At 40.5% G+C, this 20,710-nt stretch overlaps 1 protein-coding gene across 1 annotated transcript in view; it reads right to left on the bottom strand.

The window, feature by feature from the left end:
• Positions 1-20,710, bottom strand: part of LOC122439477 (F-box/LRR-repeat protein 17-like) — a 331,995-nt gene that overhangs the window by 19,683 nt on the left and 291,602 nt on the right. Inside the window, exon 3 of the mRNA XM_043464517.1 lies at positions 331-473. Within this exon, the coding sequence (XP_043320452.1) occupies positions 331-473 (143 nt within the window). The remainder of the gene's footprint in view (positions 1-330; positions 474-20,710) is intronic.

The following is a 20,710-nucleotide window of genomic DNA, read 5'->3' as shown; positions in this document are numbered from 1 at the left end:
GGGATTTCACGGTGAGGCCGGGCACGCTGCAGTCTGCCACGCCAACACGTTTCACCGCGGTCCGTGGACTCACGGACAGGAAGCCACAAGCTAGGCTGAGTGTGTGTGTGACTGCGGTTTTCTTTCTGCATAAGCACATTCATTTTTAAACAGAGAAATTAAAAAAATCATCTCAGATTAGTTTAGAAAACCAGGCAGCTTACCATGCATACCTGTAATAACATAAGTATGTGCATGTAAAGAGATATATGCCCAGGGAAAGAAGAAGAAGGTAACATCGAGCTGTAAATGACACTGATACGTAGGAAAGAAGTTCGACAGGCAACTCACTTTGTCACATCTCATCAGCCCCAAGTATCTTAAAGACTTGCTGCTCTGTGCGATCAGGGTGGCGCCTTGGTCTGTAATCTCTTTGCACCATCCGACGTCCACAGTCTCTATGGTCATGCTGTACCGCCCAATGGCTATCAGAGCTGCAAGGGGAGACAGAGGGAGACAGGAAGCACAGATGTCAGCGCAAGAGAACTCTATCTTATTACGACAATGTCTCTCATTTCCTCACTGCATTTGTTCCTGAAATGTTGTGTATAAACAAAGGTTTCGTAAATGAAATCCAATTTAAAATGCTTTAGGAAAGCGTGCCCTATGACAGAGCCTTTCACAAAGTGAATAATCATTCCATAATTTCCCTTTTATTGGAACACAACCTTTTATCAGTTTTATTCATTACAAGGTTACCTGTACTTCCAAACATTCGTATCTGTAGAGGGCATAAACTCAAATGAATTACACATATAACATTACAGGAAACCCCCAAGGAGTAATTAAATTTTACCCAAGATAAATTTAATAATTTTTAAAAAGAGAAACCTTCAGAAACACCATTTTGAGGTGTGTTACTCTGCATGTGAATTTCTTTAGCAATTGGCACATTTTTTTCCCATCTGTTCATGAATGGTAAAATGTAAGAGTGTATAATATTTTTCACATTAGTCCTTCTTGAGACAGCTAGGAATTAGGAGGACAGTATACACACAGTTGAATTTAGTTGCTGCTAGCATTTGTTATGGTGAATGTCCTCACTGTATCAGAAGTCTTCCTCCTACTGACACAGGAAATGAAGCCTGTCACACGAACTCCATCCTTGCCCCTAGTCTTCTTGACTGTTCAGCCCTATACCTCCACTGAGGCACAGAGATTTATCCCAGAATCTGTGATGTACACCACACATCACTGCAAGGCTCCATAACCCATCACCCTATCGGAGCGTCCAGTAGGCCAGTGTGGCTCTTGGCTACAGACTTCTAGTGAAACAGACATACACGCCTCTACCTTTGTGCACAGAGAAACAGATTTCAATACCTCCAGCCAGAAAACGTTTATGGTGCATCGGTTTGTAAAGGAAAACTCTGAAAACAATGCCACAAATATTAAAAAGGAATAATAATTGTTTGCTAATTATTTCCTCATTCTAAGATAGGATGAGTTGATTCCTGTGACATTAAAAGCAGATGATATTTTCCAATTGATTAGAATGATAAGAGCAGAGTGAAGTACTCAAGTAAATAAATGTTAACTCTTAAAGCTTGCAGGGAAAAAACACATGGCAAAAATCTCTTCGCTAATTAATCTCAGTAATTTTTTAAACTAGAAAACTCATGCCTATGTATTCAAGTATCAAAACATTCCTAATGAGCCAGATATTTAAAGTTTATAAAAACAATAATCACGATCTCAGTGTTTTCCAGTGAAAATGCTATTAATATAAGGGAAGAAAAAAAAATTTCCAGAAGTTCCTCAGGATATCAATTTGCTGATGCTCTCAACTGTGTACATGCTGTTTTGGCATTTAGTTTTCCAAGGAGGTAGGACAGGACAGGAGTGATCTGCCCAAGGTTTGCTGTGTGGTCTGAGTGATATTTTCGTGTAGCAGAAGCAGTGTCTCAGGTTAATCCTACCGGTGTTCCTGACCTAAGAAAACTGTTGCTATCTCTGGTAGTGTCATAAAATTCATCGGTTAAGATATCCTCAGGCTCTCTTATGATAGAAGAAGTAGAAGGCACACACATACAAAACCCCTTTCACTACAAAGTGCTAGAATTATGATCTCAGAAGAAGGAGAGCCAGATGCGAGGTGACCCCACTCGGGTGGACTGTGTATTTCTACTGAGGTTTGGGGCTGGAACGTGAAAGCTCCGCACTCCACTCTGCAGACGATGGTCAATCAAATGCTCAGTGGAGTTTCCCGAGGCCACATGATGAGCACACGGACAGTGACCACCTACTGGTTCTAGGTGCTAAAATCAGTAGTGAATGGGAGTTCCCTTTTTTTCCTTCTTTTTTGTCTAAATTTAAACACACCATAAATAAGACAACTGAAGATACAATCAAGGTATTCAGTTTCTCTTTTGCCATAGTTCTGTTTACTGAAGTAAGAATTAAATTTTCCTTTTCCTTAACTCATTCAATGAGACAACAGAAACCTCGGGAGCACACTAGAGCCTCTTATCCAGCACTTGAGGACGACCAGGTGCTGGGCACCGGGCTAGGAATTTCAGGTGCGTTTCCTCATTTAATCCTGACATGCCCGCAGGGCCAGTGCGGTGCACCATGGCCGGGCGGGGGCACACGGGGTCACAGAGCTCGGAGCGCCGGGCAGGAGGGTGGGGGGCGGGGAGGGGGGTTGGGTGGGAACGGGGAACAGCCAGGTAAACAGTCACAACACAGGGCTCACTCCCCACCTCTCCCCACCCCCAAACTTCTCACTTTCCAGATCTTGAGGCAAAGGGCAGCGTCTCAGAACCAATCACTCCATCATTTTTTTGCTAGTACTTATTTGCTTAGTTATGTACTTTTTTTTTGTCGTCCACTTTTCCTATTAGAATGACAGATCTATCCACTGTTGTTGTATCCTCAGCACCTAGTCTGTGCCTGCTACAGAGTCAGTTCTTAAAAATATTCGCTGAACATACCAATGACTGCAACGTGGCCAGCTCTATTACAGAGACATGCCAAGGGACGGGGCAGGCCCTGTCTTCAGGGGATGAGACAGGTCACAGGAGCTCTCATGGAAGAGCTGAGCTAGGTCTTGAGGGATCTTGAGAAAGGATTCTCCAGAAAAACACAGGCATGAGGGCTGGCATGTCAGGCTCAGCAAACAGCGCACGGAAGGGTAGAGAGGCGTGAAGGAACGGGGAGCTGCAGGTCATCCTACGTGAAATAAACACAGGGCCAAGGAAGTGGCAGACGGAGTCAAGAAATGTTCACCCAGTGATTAGGAGCAATGGGCCTAAGGGATACACAGAGCAGCAAAAATAAGCAGAGTCCTCGATGCCACGAAGCCCATATTCTAGGAGGAGAGAGAGATGTGAAGCAAGCACAGAAGTATACATAATTCTAAACTGTAACACGTGTTTTGAAGGAAATGGAATGATCACTGTCAGAATGATGTCTAGATGGCACCAGGGAGTCTTTCTGATGAAGTTACTTTTAATTCCTCCAGTAGCCCAAGAGTAGTCATGTATGGATGTGAGTTTTGGACCATAAAGCTGAAGAATTGATGGTTTTGAACTGTGGTGTTGGAGAAGACTCTTGAGAGTCCCTTGGACTGCAAGGAGATCCAACCAGTCCATCCTGAAGGAGATCAGTCCTGGGTGTTCATTGGAAGGACTGATGCTGAAGCTGAAGCTGCAACACTCTGACCACCTGATATGAAGAGCTGACTCATTAGAAAAGACCCTGATGCTGGGAAAGATTGAAGGTGGGAGGAGAAGGGGACGACAGAGGATGAGATGGCTGGGTGGCATCACTGACTCAATGGACACAAGTTTGAGCAGGCTCTGGGAGATGGTGATGGACAGGGAGGCCTGGCGTGCTGCAGTCCATGGGGTCACAAAGAGGCGGACACGACTGAGCGACTGAATAAGAACAAACAGGCCTACAAAAAAAATAACACATGGTACAGGTAAGAAAACTGAGGTTAAACACCTTTCCAAGGCCCCACGCCTATTAAGTGGCAAAACGAGGGTGCAAATGGCGACAGTCTGGCTCCAGAGCCCGGGCTCACTGTCACTGCAGCGGCACCCAGCGCGGCAGAGGCGGCTGTGCGTGTTCAGAATGCACCTCCCTTTACCGCCGTGCAGGACCGAGGGACCTCAGCTACAGCTCAGAGGGAGCCACGCGTTTGCACTGTGTCTGTAAAACAGGGTCCAAGAGAATCTTTAAATTCCAAAATCTATAGTGAGTAATCTACCTCTCTGTGAATATGTCTGACCTTTGGATATTTTTTTCGTTTTTCATGAGCTGCTAAACCACTGGTGTGGTATCTTCTCGTCTCAAATTCACTTCCGGCCTCACTACTCAGTAGATGCTGAACTTAGAATAACATTTTAACTTTCCTGCGTCTCAGCTCCCTTACCTGACTATTTGTTCTGCCTACTTCACCGGGTTGGTCTGAGGTTCAAGTGAGAAAGTACGTGTAAAGCACTTTGCCCTACATAAATAGAATGCTGATTAGATATTTCCCCACGCCATTCTACAGTGGTCCAGTGGACTAAAAAGGAAGACGTGAATGAGTTTTGAAACATGAAAAGCTCTGGGCAAATGACAGCATCATGTAATGCTGTCTCACTATGTCACTGCTGGAGTTCCTGAATTCTCCTCTGCACCAGTGATCATGAACTCGTAGACTGCACCGGGGAGGACGGGGTAAATGGAATGCACGATTACTGCCTTTACTAGGGGCTGCTGACATATTACAATGGTACTTATAATGCCTTGGCAAAGGATGAATTATGCAAGGCTAATTCCTTATCCCAAATGTAATTTTAATACTTTTTAGCATGCTAAGTGTAACTAATAAAGTTAAATTTTAAAAAGTCACACAAATTCAAAGCTGTATAATTCAGAAACATATGATGATTAAGGTAGTACATGAACTCACTGAAAGCTGTTTCCATAGGCAAACAGCGCAACTGAGTGACATGAGCATGTTTGTAGTCAATTTTGACAAAGGAACTGCATTTCTAGGAATCCACCCTGAATCAGTTCAGTTCAGTCACTCAGTCGTGTCCAACTCATTGCGACCCCATGAACTGCAGCACGCCAGGCCTCCCTGTCCATCACCAACTCCCGGAGTTTACTCAAACTCATGTCCATTGAGTCGGTGATGGCATCCAACCATCTCATCCTCTGTGATCCCCTTCTCTTCCTACCCTCAATCTTTCCCAGCATCAGGGTCTTTTCAAATGAGTCAGATCTTCACATCAGGTGGCCAAAGTATTGGAGTTTCAGCTTCAACATCAGTCCTTCCAATGAACACCCAAGACTGATCTTTAGGATGGACTGGTTGGAACTCCTTGCTATCCAAGGGACTCTCAAGAGTCTTCTCCAGCACCCCAGTTCAAAAGCATCAATTCTTCAGCGCTCAGCTTTCTTTATAGTCCAACTCTCACATCCATACATGACCACTGGAAAAACCATAGCCTTGACTAGACAGACCTTTGTTGACAAAGTAATGTCTCTGCTTTTTAACATGCTGACTAGGTTGGTCATAACTTTCCTTCCAAGAATATATACTTCTAATTACACAAAATTATACATGTACAAGTTTATTCATTAAAGAGTTGGTTGTAATTGCAAAATGATGCAAACAGCATAATGCCCATACACAGGAGAGTGGTTAAACTATGCTACATCCTCACAACTAAACATCAGGCAGCTTTTAAAAAGTTAAATGGGGGAAGATCACTAGGAATTTTCAAATCATTCAGTGAAAAAATAAAGTACAAAAGAGTTTCCATGATGTGCTACCACCATGCAAAGCATAACAGAATTAAAAATAGTAATCTGCTCCTTTGTACGAAAGGAATATGGGAAAGACATACCAGAAACTACAGAGACTGTTTAATTGCAGTGGGTTGGTGGGAAAGGGAGAAAAAGACAGGGTATGGAATGCGGGGGTGGGGTGAGGAGGGGTGCACACTTCTTGGAATATCTCTTTGGTTCTAGCTTTGATATTACCCTTATGGCAGAAAGCGTAGAAGAACTAAAGAGCCTCTTGATGAAAGTGAAAGAGGAGAGTGAAAAAGTTGGCTTAAAGCTCAACATTCAGAAAACTAACATCATGGCATCTGGTCCTGTCACTTCATGGCAAATAGATGGGGAAACAGTGGAAACAGTATCAGACTTTATTTCATTCATCTCCAAAATCACTGCAGATGGTGACTGCAGCCATGAAATTAAACGACGCTTACTCCTTGGAAGGAAAGTTATGACCAACCTAGACAGCATATTAAAAAGCAGAGACATTACTTTGCCAACAAAGGTCCATCTAGTCAAGGCTGTGGTTTTCCCAGTAGTCACGTATGTATGTGAGAGTTGGACTATAAACAAAGCTGAGTGCTGAAGAATGATGCTTTTGAACTGTGGTGCTGAGAAGACTCTTGAGAGTCCCTTGGACTGCAAGGAGATCCAACCAGTCCATCCTAAAGGAGATCAGTCCTGAATATTCATTGGAAGGACTGATGTTGAAGCTGAAACTCCAATACTTTGGCCACCTGATGTGAAGATCTGACTCATTTGAAAAGACCCTGATGCTGAGAAAGAATGAAGGCTGGAGGAGAAGGGGATGACAGAGGATGAGCTGGCTGGAAGGCATCACCGACTTGATGGACATGAGGTTGAGTAAACTCTGGGAGTTGGTGATAGACAGGGAGGCCTGGCGTGCTGCGGTTCATGGGGTCGCAATGAGTTGGACACGACTGAGTGACTGAACTGAACTGAACTTGACTCTCTAAACCAGAGTAATGTTTTATATACCTCCCGAAATAAAAAAAATAAAACCAACTAGGATAAGAAGCCCAAGCAGACTACTGACAGGAACAAACGAACCTAACTGTGTTAACAAATGAACAGCATGACCAGGGCCAATAGTACGACCACACCGAAGGGGATGGAACTAAGAAGTAAGTCGCTTTGGAAACACGATTGTGACTGAATGTTGTAAAGTGAAAACCAAACAGAACTGTCAGCAAATTACTGCACTCTAGTTGGGAAATCGATCTCTCACAGGGGTATGAGTTAGCAGTTCAGTAACTACTTTATGCATAATCCAAGATTATAAATAATGAGAGCCGGTCTTTTCACTGTTAAAGAAGTTACAAATAAGAAAAGGGGGGAGGCTTAATGAACCTTATAGTACTGAATTGGAATCAGGGATATGAGAATGAACTCATGCTTTTTTAGACACACATGATAGATAAATACATATAGAAATAACTAATAAATATTGTATATGTGCATACATGTGTGGCTTAATATACATAGATATATTTCCTAGCTTATTCTGCTGAGTGGAAATAGGGCCAAGGACACCCCAGTAACAATGGTCTACAAGCACCCAGATCTAAACATCATTCTCCGGTAAACTGAAAAAAAGGAATCAGAGTTTCTTAGAAAAATTCCAGACCTGGGGCAGGTAAAATAGAAGCTGATTCTGTGGTATCTTGTGATTGAAGAAAAAAAGAAGCGATAAGAAAGAGTGAGGGTACATTGAAAGGACAGAGGATTCAGTCAGAAGGAGCTGCCAATGGCTGCAGCTAGAACAATTTGGGCAGCAAAATAAATAATGATAATACTGGATTATGATTCAGAAAATTGAATAAGTATTCACAGCTTCATACTGATACAAACAAACAGCCAAGGGAGGGCACATTATAGAAGAACTCCAATTACTAAATATATAAGGAATAAGGGAAATAAAAAAAATGTTATCAGCTGAAGACCACAGCATTAATTATTGCAGGCAAGATATACCAATGGATGCTGAAATCAGTGGATGAAAATCTGAGGTGAAACAATATTGGCATAGTGCTAAAGATGTTTGTGTTTGTGTTAGTCGCTCAGTCGTGTCTGACTCTTTGCGACCCCATGGACTGTAGCCCGCCAGGCTCCTCTGTCCATGGGCTTCTCCAGGCAAGAATACTGCAGTGGGTTGCCATTCCCTTCTCCAGGGGATCTTCCCGACCCAGGGACTGAACCCGGGTCTCCTGCATTGTAGGCAGATTCTTTACTGTCTGAGCCACTGGGAAGCCCACCAAAGGTATTTATCAACTATCAATGGTTGTAACTTTATAGTGGAGAGACTCAGCAGATACCACCTCACCCAAATAATCAAAATTGACAACACTAGTAATAACATACACACAACACTAGTAATAACATAACATACACAAAATGCATCATCTAATTATTTCTGCAAATAATTATTTACCAAAATGAACAATTTCAATCTACTCATAAGAGAACACCACACAAACCCAATGTGAGAGAGTCTACAAATGATTCACCAGTAGTCAACAGAAGGGTCAAGATAATGAGGTACGAGAAAAGAAGGAGGAACTGTCACAGATTGGAGGAGTGTAAGGAGACTTGACAAGTAGGTATCAACACAATGTGATATCCTGGAATGAATCCTGGACCAGACATGGAAATCAAGGAAAAATCTGGTAAAATTCAAATAAGATTTGTAGCTTAGTTAATCTTATTGTTTCAAGTTAATTTCCTTGTTTGATAATTGCACTATGGTTATATAAGCTGGGTCAACATTAGAGGTAGCTGGGTGAGGAATACACATGAACCCTTTACTATTTCTGCAACTTTTCTGTGATTCTAAAATTTCTTTGAAAACAAAGAGAAAGAAAATGGATAAGCTAACAAGCGATATCAAGTGAATGAACTAAGTAGAGGACTAAAATTTTCTAAGTGAAAGCAGGTCTTATTTTGCACTGGAATATCTGATACATAAATGTTAGGACTAAAAATACATTTTTCCCTCACAGGAGAAAGACTAGTCATGTGAGCGCATTAACAAGTGACCTACACATGCCATTTTGTCCTTTCCACTTCTATCGTCTGCTGTGGATCTATGTACCTGTAATAAAATCAGAAGCAATGCCCCAGTGCTTGAAAGAATTAAGGTTAAAATTTAACAGTAGGATTAACATCTTTCATGTCATACTTGGATAAAAGCCATTTGCAAAGAAATATCTTGGCACAGGTACAAAGAGATAAATATGAAAAGTGCTCTTCTTTGTGAAAGCCACAGTAGCTCCCAAAACAAAGAGACGGCACTTTCAGAGGCCTTTCTTGTTGTGTGATGGTCCCAGTGAAAGCTCCCTCTGCCCCGCAGGATTCCAGCAGGGGCTCCTAGCCCCGGCGGTTCAGGAGACTCACAGGCGCCTAGAAAGAGGACAGACACCCGAATCCCAGCCCTGGAGATTCTGACTCGGGAGCAGCTATAAAAGCTCCTGTGATCCCAACGTGCACTCAGGGCTGAGAACCTCTGGAACAAAATAACCTACAACTCAGGCAAAGGCAGTCAACTGAAAACAGAGGAACTCATCTTGAAGGATATAAACAACTTCTGTGTTCTGATATTTGAAAACAACTTTGTCTCTCCAACAGTCCCAACTCCTTGTACATAACCCAAAGCATTTAATCCTTTTGTTTCTAACGTATGGAGAAGGGAATGGCAACCCACTCCAGTACTTTGCCTGGACAACCCCATGGACAGAGGAGCATGGTGGGCTACAGTCCAGGGGGTTGCAAAGAGTCAGACACGACTGAGCGACTTCACTTTTCACTTTCTTTCTAATGTATAGCGTGTCTTCCACTTTTAAACATTATTCTGTTCCTCCCGGTATTATGTAGCAAATCCAACAGTGACTACAGCCTATAACATTTTTGCCAGTTGTCCTTTTTTTTGTATTTTCCTTTACTTCATTGTACTTAATATATTTCTAATGCAGCACTTCTCAGAGATTGTTTCACATTAGAATTACTCACCAACAAGCTTCCCACTGGATGGTAAAGTCTTTGTAGCAATGAATGTGGAGAGTGTTTTCCTAGAAGCCCTAAATCTCTGGAAACCAAGTGTCACTCCGTTTTTTTATAGTCTTAATATATTTTTTGGAAGTATAACCTGCATGCAGAAAACTGCACAAGTCCTCAGGGAACAACTGGATGAATTCTGACGAAGTTACCGCAGCTGTATCACAGCGTCTGGACTGACAAACGCAGCACGGCCAGCACCCCAAAGCACCCTCATCCCCAGCACCCGCCATTACTCTTCCCCCAAAGGACAACCACGATCTTGACTTCCAATTGCATGGATCAGTATTCTTATTTTTAAATATCAGACTCTCAACACACCTGTTTCTGGCTTTTTAGCTGTCCATTATGTTCATGAGATTCATCTCTATTGCTATGTGTACTGGAAGTCTGTTCATTCTCAATGCTGAAAAGTTATCCATTCCAGTAGAGATGGACGTTTGGGTTGTCTCTGCTTCTTGGCTATTAGGTACAATGCTTCCCTGAACCTAGCATAAGCGTCTTTGTGAGAATATGTGTTCTCATTTCATTTGGGTAAATACCTGACACTGGGATTTCTGGGTCATATGGCTAAGTATACGCTTAATTTCCCAAGAAACTGCCAAAGCATTTTCTAAAATGGGTCTGCCGTTTTACATTCCCACCAGTAACACATGGAAGTTCCAGTGAGTCCACATCCTCGCCAACACTTATAGTATCTGTCTCTTTGATTACAGAGCCTCCAGTGGCTATGAAGTGGTGCCTCACTGTGGGTTTTATTTTCATTTCCCTAAGGACTAATGATGCTGTGCATCTTTTCATATGTCACACATTTTCAGAAAATCCTAGCTTACTGTCTCTCCCCTTGCAATTACTCAGTAAGCTATAATAACTATTAAATTGCTGAAGAAGAAAAGCACATATTTTTTCTATTATTAGGCTATAACAGATAATAGCTTTCTAGACAACATATAATTTTCCATGTAATTTGAAGAAAACTCCCAGTAAAATAAACTTAATCTATCCTCTGGAGACATGAAAAGTCTTAAAGTTTCTTGAAATATGAAAGCAAATTCAAGGGAAGAAATAAGGTCATTGAGAACTTTCCAAATGCTCATTTCCTTGTGGAAATTTCAAAGACTGTGGAGTACGCTTCACTTTAGGAACACTAAACCTCTAACAGTAGACTGAAAAATAATCTTCAATAAAAGTTGTCCAACAATGGTGGATAACACGAGTGGAAACTCTGCATTGTGCTAGAATTTTCAGGATGCTGCTCACAGGGCTTTTATTCTCCGTGACTCTGCTTTACTGAGTTCCGAATAGCAACACGGGAGACCTGTCTGACTCAGGAGGGGAGCGGGCTGGCTGTGGCCCTTGACCTTTCAGGGAAGAGGCTCTCCTGCCCTATACGTCCCGAAACGGAAACACAGGCATTATTTATAGGCTGTGCCTGCCTTCCTTCCTATGAGATAAACAAGCTAGTGGAAAAGCAAGAGTTCAAATGAAGGAGTTTTTTTAAAAAAATAGAGGCCTTTATATGCATTAGGAGCAAGAATAAATATTCCCCCACTTATCCCTTCTTGACTATTTTTATTTTAATGCAGAAAGACACAAATGTGATTGAGCAGGTAGACTACTTCTGAATATGGGACTTCCAAAAATGTAAGGAACAAGGGGTGCATTTACAGCTAGCCTTCACTGAGCAGGAATCTGACTCACGACTCTGATTTTCAGTGGTGCTGTATTTGCTGGTAACTAACCCTTTGAGTGGAATGTTAGGTTCCCCTGACAATCTCCTTATTAAATTTTAGAATTTGAGATGAGGAAGAAAAAAAAAAAACCTTACCACTCTAACATTACTGGAGAACCTAAAGTCCCTGGTTCAATGATTCTTTTTTATTCCAGCCTGCATAAATACATATATTACTTATCAAAGAATTATGCATCCTTTTCAAAATCCTGACATTATATTAGATTTCCTCACTTTATGAGAAGCGAATTCTGGGCTTAAGTATGTTGGTTCGTAGATATGGAAAAGTGCAGTAGTGTCTCTCATCTCTCTCCATTGGCCCCTTTCTGAACTGAATTTTCCAGACCACTGTAAAGATGGAGCGTCAGTTTCAAGCAGGCATTGGCTACTAACATCTACCTGCCCTGGAGCATGGAAAAGTTAAGATGAGATTTCAGCAACTATCATTTAAAAAATACAAAGGCTAGTGACAACATATGTGCTCTTGAGCTGCCCAGTCAACGTTGTGAAAGTATCTTGATATTGAACAGAAGGAAACCACAGGAACAGAGAACATGTAGGCATGTCAGCAGACTGAACACATTATCTTCTTTCTTTCAGCAAATGCTAACTGAGCACCTACAATGCACCAGGAATGTTTCAGGAGCTGGGGATAAAGAGAGCAAATGCCTGCCCTTGTGAAGCTTGTATTATGAAAGTAAATAAATAATAAGCATATATGGTATTTTGAGTGGTAACAGTGCTTTGGAGAAAAATTAAGCAGGGACCAGGGGTAGGAGTGCTCTGGTTTTAATTAGGACAAACAGGAAGGGGCTCACAGAGAAACTGACATCTGAACAAAGATCTGAAGTGGAGGACATCGTCATGCAGGTAGATGTCTAAGGGAAAGGCACTGTATAGGGAAAACCTCTTGCCAAGTCCAGGAGGTAGGCAGGTTGCTGGCTTGTTCTAGAGTAAGCAAAAGAGCAAGATGGTGAATAGTAGATTTTAGACTGGGGAGTTGACAGAAAAGGGGGTTGGACAAAATCATCTTTCAGACCAATGTAATGACATTGGCTTTTACTCTAAATAAAGTCGGAATACATTGGAGAATTTGTGGCAGAAGGCTGTTGTTATGAGCTGAAAATTTTTCAAAGGACTTCTCCAGCTTCTGGATGGAGATCAGACTGTATGGAGGCAAGAACAGAATCAGGGAGATCAATAAGGAGGCCATTGCAATTATCGAGATAAGAAGAGATGGTTGCTTGGCTCAGGGCAGCATAATAAGAGAGGGAGAGGAGTTGAGTTGTGAATCGATTCTAAAGATAGGACCAACAGTATTTGCTGATATGGAATGAGAGAAAAGAGAACAATCAAGAATGTCCAGAGAAAAGAAATCGCTAGGGGCACCTGGATTTGAAAGAAATTCCCTGTGTGTGATTTTACATAGCTGCTCTAGGTGTCCTTGCATTGGCAGGGATTTACTGGGCTTCTTCTACTGGATACAAATTCCACTGAGAGAAGCAAAGACCACCTTGCTTCATCTTTCAGTTCAGTTCAGTCGCTCAGTCATGTCCAACTCTTTGTGACCTCATGAACCACAGCACGCCAGGCCTCCCTGTCCATCACCCAACTCCCGTAGTTTACCCAAACCCATGTCCATTGAGTCGGTGATGCCATCCAACCATCTCATCCTCTGTCGTCCCCTTCTCCTCCTGCCCTCATTCTTTCCCAGCTTCATCTCACATCATCATTATTGAGCATAGGGCCTTTACTTGTGAGTATTCAATATATGCTCATTTAAATACATGTATCTCAGATACAGTAATCACAGGCACTTGGGGAAAAAGTTAGAAAAAGGTTTTGCTTGTATTCTCTAGAGTTCATATTATTCTTTTGTTCTAAAAATATTTATTGAGTAGCCACAGTATATTTATCACTGTGATGACTGCAGGTATCTTTGGGGGAGATTATGGGTAACATATTTTTCCTTAAATATTTGTTCATTTTAAGATGTTCAACATGAAGCGTGTTTTACTTTCACAAAGGATTGAAAACAGTTTGTTATTTGTTTTTAGACATCTATTGGACAGATCATTTAAGTCTACCAGAGTAAAGTGAAGAACTTGACATTTCCCATAATGTCGTTTCTCTCAACCCGGTGCTCCTTAAGGCAAACAAACGCACGCACTGGTGCCAAAATTCAGTATCTGAAACCACGGAAACCACGGGAAACGAGCAGAAGGCTATTGGTGAACCACAAGGAAACACACAGAGCTGAGTGCAGCGCTCCTCCCTGACTGTGACCAGCGCGGCTGCAACTCGGGGGCCGCTGTCCGGCGTGTGAACTAGTTTGGAAACCGGCACAAATTCCTGCCGCTGGGCATTTCTGCCCCAAGAAGGGCAAAGTCAGTAACATACGAAATTCAAAGTGTTTCAGTCTGAGAGTTCAGAGTGCAGTGCAGGGCGGGATTAAAACGCAGAGAACACTACACTTTCTCTACTCGGTTTGTTTTCGAGGGAGAAGTCAGAGTCCCGGCCCTGGGTCCTCTCACTTGGGACCTTGCATCCGGCACAGGAGCACACACTCACGTGGACACACACACACACAGACGCAGACAGGCAAACACATATTTATTCCCCAGTCCCAGCCTACACGTGGTCCACCTTGAAGCTAACGGAGTTAAGCTTCAGGGCCCATCATTTACATGGACCTTTCCCAGGACCCGGATCCTAGAAATGTATCCACATGGCCATGTATTTTTGTAAAATCTGTTAAAGCAAGGTGCTTTGCATTCATCTTCTTAAAAACAAACCCCAAATTGTATAAACTTCAGGCCCTGAAAAATCCTGACTTTCTTCCTGACCCTTTGCTTCAGGGGTGGATACCAGGAAGCTGTATCTTTTCCTGCTTCTCCTTTTTTTTTTTTAAATTTTTTTATGTCACCAAGTGATTCTGATGCACAGCCAGGTTTGGAAATCACTGACGAAGGGCTATAGACTGATCAGTTTAATGAGCCTCTGACTTCTAGGTAGTATTTCTTTCTGGAGCTTTGCCACCATTGATTGGGACGTAAACCATATAACACTATGTAGTTTGGAAAAAGCTGACAACTGGCAACATTTGCTTCCACATTGCAGTGATGAATCACATAACCCTCTGTGCCGAGTAATTAACTATCCATTTGTATGTCCTGGCTGTAGTGATAGAGTTCTTTTCAACAAGGAAGGAAGGGAATTTGGACATAACATTAACAGTTGTTAATACCAAGCAAATAGAGTAAATTGGATTTATTAAAAAGAGAATGTGTGTGGATTTTTTTCCCTAGGAGTTGATATAATTTGTCTAGCTTTCTAATTATAGCTAGGACAGAAAATGGCTGAACCCAGAGACCTCTCACGGTATCTAATAAACTTTTACTTATAGGGAGAACGTTTCTTGGGCTGGAGAATGACAAATAATTTACTAAGCTTTTCCTGAAAGATAGCTAAAGGTGTTTCACCTATATCTAGCTGATGAATTAGCTTTAGCTAATAATCAGTGTCATGAGACAGGGAAGAAGCAGCCTGTAATTACTTTGAAAGGAATGAAGGAACAGATCTGATAAAGAAACTAAATCAGCTAATTCCTCTAGAGGCATCCTAAGAGAGAGGCTTACTTTTTTGCAAGCTTAGAGTGAGACAAAGATACGGGGCACTGCTAATTTTATCTGCCCAGTGTCCATTCATCCGCGGTTTCTGGAAACAACCCTTCCATTTTCCTTTCCATGGGTGTACTTTGGAATCAAAGGTCCCCTCCCTTCTCTAGGTGAGTCCCAAACTTGACTAAACACGCTCCCCAGCAGGGATCTGCATTCTGCCTGCAACGGCTTAAGAAAAGAGCTGGAGATCACGCATCATGGGCAGGTTCCCCGAAGGGACACTCATAGTCCCCGCTTAGAGGTCCCCTGTTCTTATCTTGTCCAAGGCCTATTTTATTGAGTTTTGATCCTAGGAGTTATCCCATTTGCTTTCAGTAATGTCTTTGCTTTGTTCTTTGTTTTGTTTTCACTTAAAGTAGCCTCTGCTGGTTTCTGTTACTTGCAACCAAAGAATCTTAACTGACACAGAAAACTATGCACATGATGGCTCAGTTATTTTCGACAATTACATAAAAAGCCCCCAAAGGGTTCTCAACAGTGCTCAGCGGGGTCACACCAGCAGAAAAGACGAATACAGCTCAGTTAATAAACGTGTGTTTGGTTGTTAGATGTTACTGAAATATCTGCATATACTTTTTTAGCAGTCCAATCAAAATAAATTTCTTCAGCTTCTTGATTTTTAAACAATGACTCTATTGAGTCAGTAGAAATGGCACAACTTATCATGAAAGTTAAATCAATAAAGGAAAGTCCAAGAAAGCTTAAAAATTACCCCAAACCCCTCTATCCAGAAATACCACCACTAACTTTGGTACGCATTCTTCCAACATCTTCTGCATACAGCCAGAGCAAAATAAAAATAATTTCAGAAATATATATTATTATACATGATTTTTTAAAGTAATTGGTTTTACTTGAATTTAATGAAAAGAAACTGAGTTGAGATTAAAAGAATCATAGAAATTCAACTAAACATTTCTTTACCATAAGACAGCAATTCTTTAAAAAGTTTACATAAATAAAAAAATTTATGTAAACTTTTAAGAATTCTGAGCTACTTTTAAAATTCTACACTTTAATCTTGGACAGAATCTATTGACTATTTTCTTGATAAGAAAACTTATCTTGAAAGATAAGAAAACTGGCAAGTATCTCTTCCTCTTTCTTCTTCCTCTCTTATTTGTTAGGTATGTTATTATTTTTACATTGTTTCAGGTTTCAGCATTTCCATATGCTTTTCTAACCACAATTTTCATGGTTGCTTTGCTCTGGTTCTATATTAAATGGGTGAAATACCATGAGTTTTTCTATGATTCTATTTATTCCTGAGGTTTTCTTTTTTTTTTTTTACTTTAATTCATCTCCTGGGTGGTTAGGTAGCATCTTTAAGTAGTTTTGTTTTTGCTTTTTCCCAAGAAAGACTCCTCATATATCCCTAAATTCCTGAATGCATAAAAAAGACTATTAGTCTTACATTTAAGGAACAACATGGCTAAGTATTAAATTTGGGGGCCATACTTATTTTTATGCTCAGAGCTTTCAAAGACAAGCGCTTCACTTCTGCTGTGGAGAAACCCAAGTGCAACCCGACTCTTCCCCTTCATACGTGTCTTGCTTTTAGTGTCTAGAAGTCATATGATTTATTTCTCAGGATCGATACTTTTATCAGGGCATGGCTTCATTATTCTATAGTGATTTATTTTCTTGGAACCCGTCAGATCCTTCTGACATTTCCACAAAACTCTTCAGACACAAGGTCCATGTGCTTCACTCTTGCTCTGTTGGCCTAACCTCCTTCCACCCCTTCCCCACCCCCACCCTCCATCTTGCAAACAGTTTGCTCAGATAAAATGATAGGCAAAGATCTGCTCCTTTCGAAACATTCTTTGAAGGACTGGGACTGGTTATCTGTGGGAAATGTGGAGAGGTGGATCTGTCTGCGGCAACTCCTCGGGAGTCAGCACGTCCGGCAGGGTCACCACAAGCCTACTATCTCCTTTATCCGTTCAGGTTTCTACATTCAGGATGCTCCGCGCCACTAGTAACAACCGTCTGGCCCATTTCTGTGTTGCAGTGTGGACTTCCTGCCTGTCTCCCTTGTGACCCATCCACTTCACTTCTGTCCACATGCCCCATCCCAGGGCCAGCCGGTGGATGAGAGAGACGCCTCAGCCATGTGATTTCTGCTTTAGTGACCTCACCCTGAATATTTCTGGAATGTGAAACTGGGGCTCTGATTGGCAGTCCCACCTCTTTAGGAACTTGGCGATTCACGGCTTTAATAGGAAAACTGTCGGATGTACCTTTCTGAATGGGGATACTAATTTAATGTTAATCAGAAGTATTCCCCAAGACTCTTTTGTGTGTGGGAAGGATGAAACGAAAGAGAGTTCGATAATGTTGAGAAATAACAAATTACATAGAGAACTGCTGAACTGTAGGTTAACTTGACTAATATTTGTTGTATGATTACTGCATGCAAAATGATGAAGGGGATAAAATATGAAAGAAAAAGAAAATCCTTTGTTGCTTTGCTTTCAGTGTGGTTTCGGAGAGTAAATAAGAGATAAGATACTTAAATTATCATGACTGTTTATGTATGTTTGGCTCACTGCTGAGCCAAATAGTGGCAAAATAATTACCACCTACACGGTGGTAATTAGGAGATTTGGCTTTTAAAAGAACTGGAGCCACTCATTCCTGATCTACAGCATGAATCCTGTCTTCTTTCTGGAGTAACTTCTAGAATCTCCTTTTCATCCTTAGCAATGTAAAATTTTCCAATGACGTGCCTTCACGTAGATCTATTTTCACACATGGCGCTGGGCGTTTGGTGGGCCCTTTCAATCTGGAAACTCATCCTCTCCTTTCTTTCAGAGCAGTGGGTTCTTTTTCAAGGATGTAATTGCTTTTCTTATCTCTGAGAATAGTACTTGAGGTTTCCAATGCTTTCTTTTGCTATTTGCATTGCCTCTGTTTCCTTTCAGCTTGATTTTTTGTGTTTGTTTTCATCTCTCTTAGGTCACAAGCTACTTTCAAATATCTGGTCACCTGCGGACCTTTGACCGCATCAGGAGGGCTTTCTAATTTCTCGGATGCTTCTAAGAGCTAAGACTGAGAGGGTTTCTGCAGGCCAGCCGGCTCACCTGTCATGGAGCTCTTCTCTGGGAGCACTGAGGCTATGGCTTCACTGCTTTGTTAAGACAGTTAGCACGCCTCCTTCAGATTTGTGTTTTCTAAAAATGTGTTGCCACCTCTCATTGTCATATCAACTTAAATTGAAGCTTTGGGGGATGCAGTTTTATTTAAATTCTTTCATTCTTTCATTCTCTCTCTCTCTCTCAAAAAAAAAAAAATCCCTTTAAAGTCACTTTAGCAAGATTTTAGGAGGAAGAGAAGATAAATGCACATGGATTATCAGCTATTTCAATCATTAAGAAAGAACATGAAAATCTATGGTCTTTCCTAATTGTTTTCAATTTTAGGCATTCATTAAAAATTGCTTTTTGGGACTTGAATGAAATATATAATTAAAGGAAAGGTCAGTCTATGTGTATATGTGTTACGTGCGTGCTGAGTCATTTCACTCACATCCGACTCTCTGCGACCCTATGGACTACAGCCCACAGGCTTCTCTGTCCATAGGATTCCCCAGGAAAATACTGGAGTGGGCTGCCAATACCCAGTCTATAAAAAGCAAAAATTAAAGGTAGAGTAAAAGCAGGAAGCTTAGCATCCAGGGTGAGCAGTATATCCTGAAAATGTAATTAAACCCAATTAAACAATAACATCTTCTTAGTTATTCCTGGTTCCTGCACTATTACTCGGCTCTATATTTAGGTTTATCTATGTGGGCAAACAGATTATTTTAAAAATCTATTGGGATATACTTTATTTTATCAGCTGTAGTATTATATCAATATTTACCACTGAGTAAGACAGTATTTGAAATAGAATCCCAGATGCTTGAAAATTCTCCACATATTCTCAAGGAATAGTTTCTATAACTTAAATCTTTCGTCCATAACATATTTGAAACGCTTTTTCTGATTTCACCAAAAACTTTAAGAACTGTTTTTACTTCAAGATATTTGAAAATAAACAAGTAAACACCTATCATTTTATGCAAAAGGATATTTTCAGTAAAGGGACTATTTTTGCTAAAATAAATGTATTAACACGACTTCATTCAGTACGTTTTTCAGTAGGAGAATTCAACTCTATTTAATTGCAGCAAATCTTGATGAAATAGTATTGTGCTTCCATTTAATTCATTCCATCATCTATCCACACACTATGTAACAGTCATTAAATTCAACCAACTATTTTTCAGGTCCAGAGAAAGATGTCTTCAAGAAAACAGACTATGATTGACAGTTCCCTTAAATCAGTAATATCATAAATATTTATATATAGAGTTATAAACAAACTATTATTAGTTTAAGAAATGCAATTTATCCTCGGTGATAATAGCTTTGAAAGTTAAAAAGCAGAATTTAAACATTTTAGTTCTCTAGAATTTTATGCTTTAAACAAACAAAAAAAGGAATATCAGATCTAAGGAATATCAGATAATGTAGTTCTCTATCTAATAATTACTATTTCAACTTTTTTAGGATATGCATTCAGCTTAGTGTAACCACTACGTGCTTAAAAGTTATTTGTGTGGACTAAATACGTTATTTGGAAGAATTATTCAGGTGCTAAGAAATGAAAGAATTTAAATAAAACTGCATCCCCCAAAGCTTCAATTTAAGTCCTTTGCATTTACTGAAGATTCTTATAAAATCTACCAAATTTCAGGTGATGATCTCTTTTTAAGATAAAGCCTATAAAAGGAGAAAGCTGTACCCATAAAAAAGAACTAACAAAGTGCAATGCAGTTAATTTCTAGAACACATTTATTAGATGATAAATAGAGAAGCCTCTCTAGAGAAAGCATTATATCTCAGGGGATTAGAAGATTTGTGAAGCTACTGTCCTCTCATAATGAAGGGCTTATCAACAGCAAAATGTTTTCAATCATTACACTGCAAGTGTATTATCTCACCCATGAACATAAGCTGTATTTCAGACTGTAATGAAGCATGGTACTATATGTTTTAATTGCTTTTATAAGCTTCACATAATATCTGTAACTGTTCTTCAATGTATTATGAATTTTATTAACCAGGATAAATCACCATCACATTTTTGATATTGTGGGAAAAGAAGGAATTCCACATAAGTGAAATAAGCAGGTAGCAGAAACCTACTGCTTTATAGCAGGTTAATCAATGTGAAGCTGCCATTTTTCTGGGGTCAAAATTATTAAATATTGGCAATTTCAAATGCTTCAACATATACACTGAAAGTTTCCTATTTTGACTATTTTAGATTGAAATAGTTCTGGAAAGTTTTATCTACTTCTTTATCTTTTTACATAGCATTTATCAGACCTAGCAAAACTCTCCCTTGAGTACTATGC

Source organism: Cervus canadensis, chromosome 4 (genome assembly GCF_019320065.1).
Source record: "Cervus canadensis isolate Bull #8, Minnesota chromosome 4, ASM1932006v1, whole genome shotgun sequence".
Taxonomy (NCBI): Eukaryota; Metazoa; Chordata; class Mammalia; order Artiodactyla; family Cervidae; genus Cervus; species Cervus canadensis.
The sequence above is the reverse complement of the archived record's forward strand: the minus strand, read 5'-3'. Positions and strand labels throughout refer to the sequence as shown.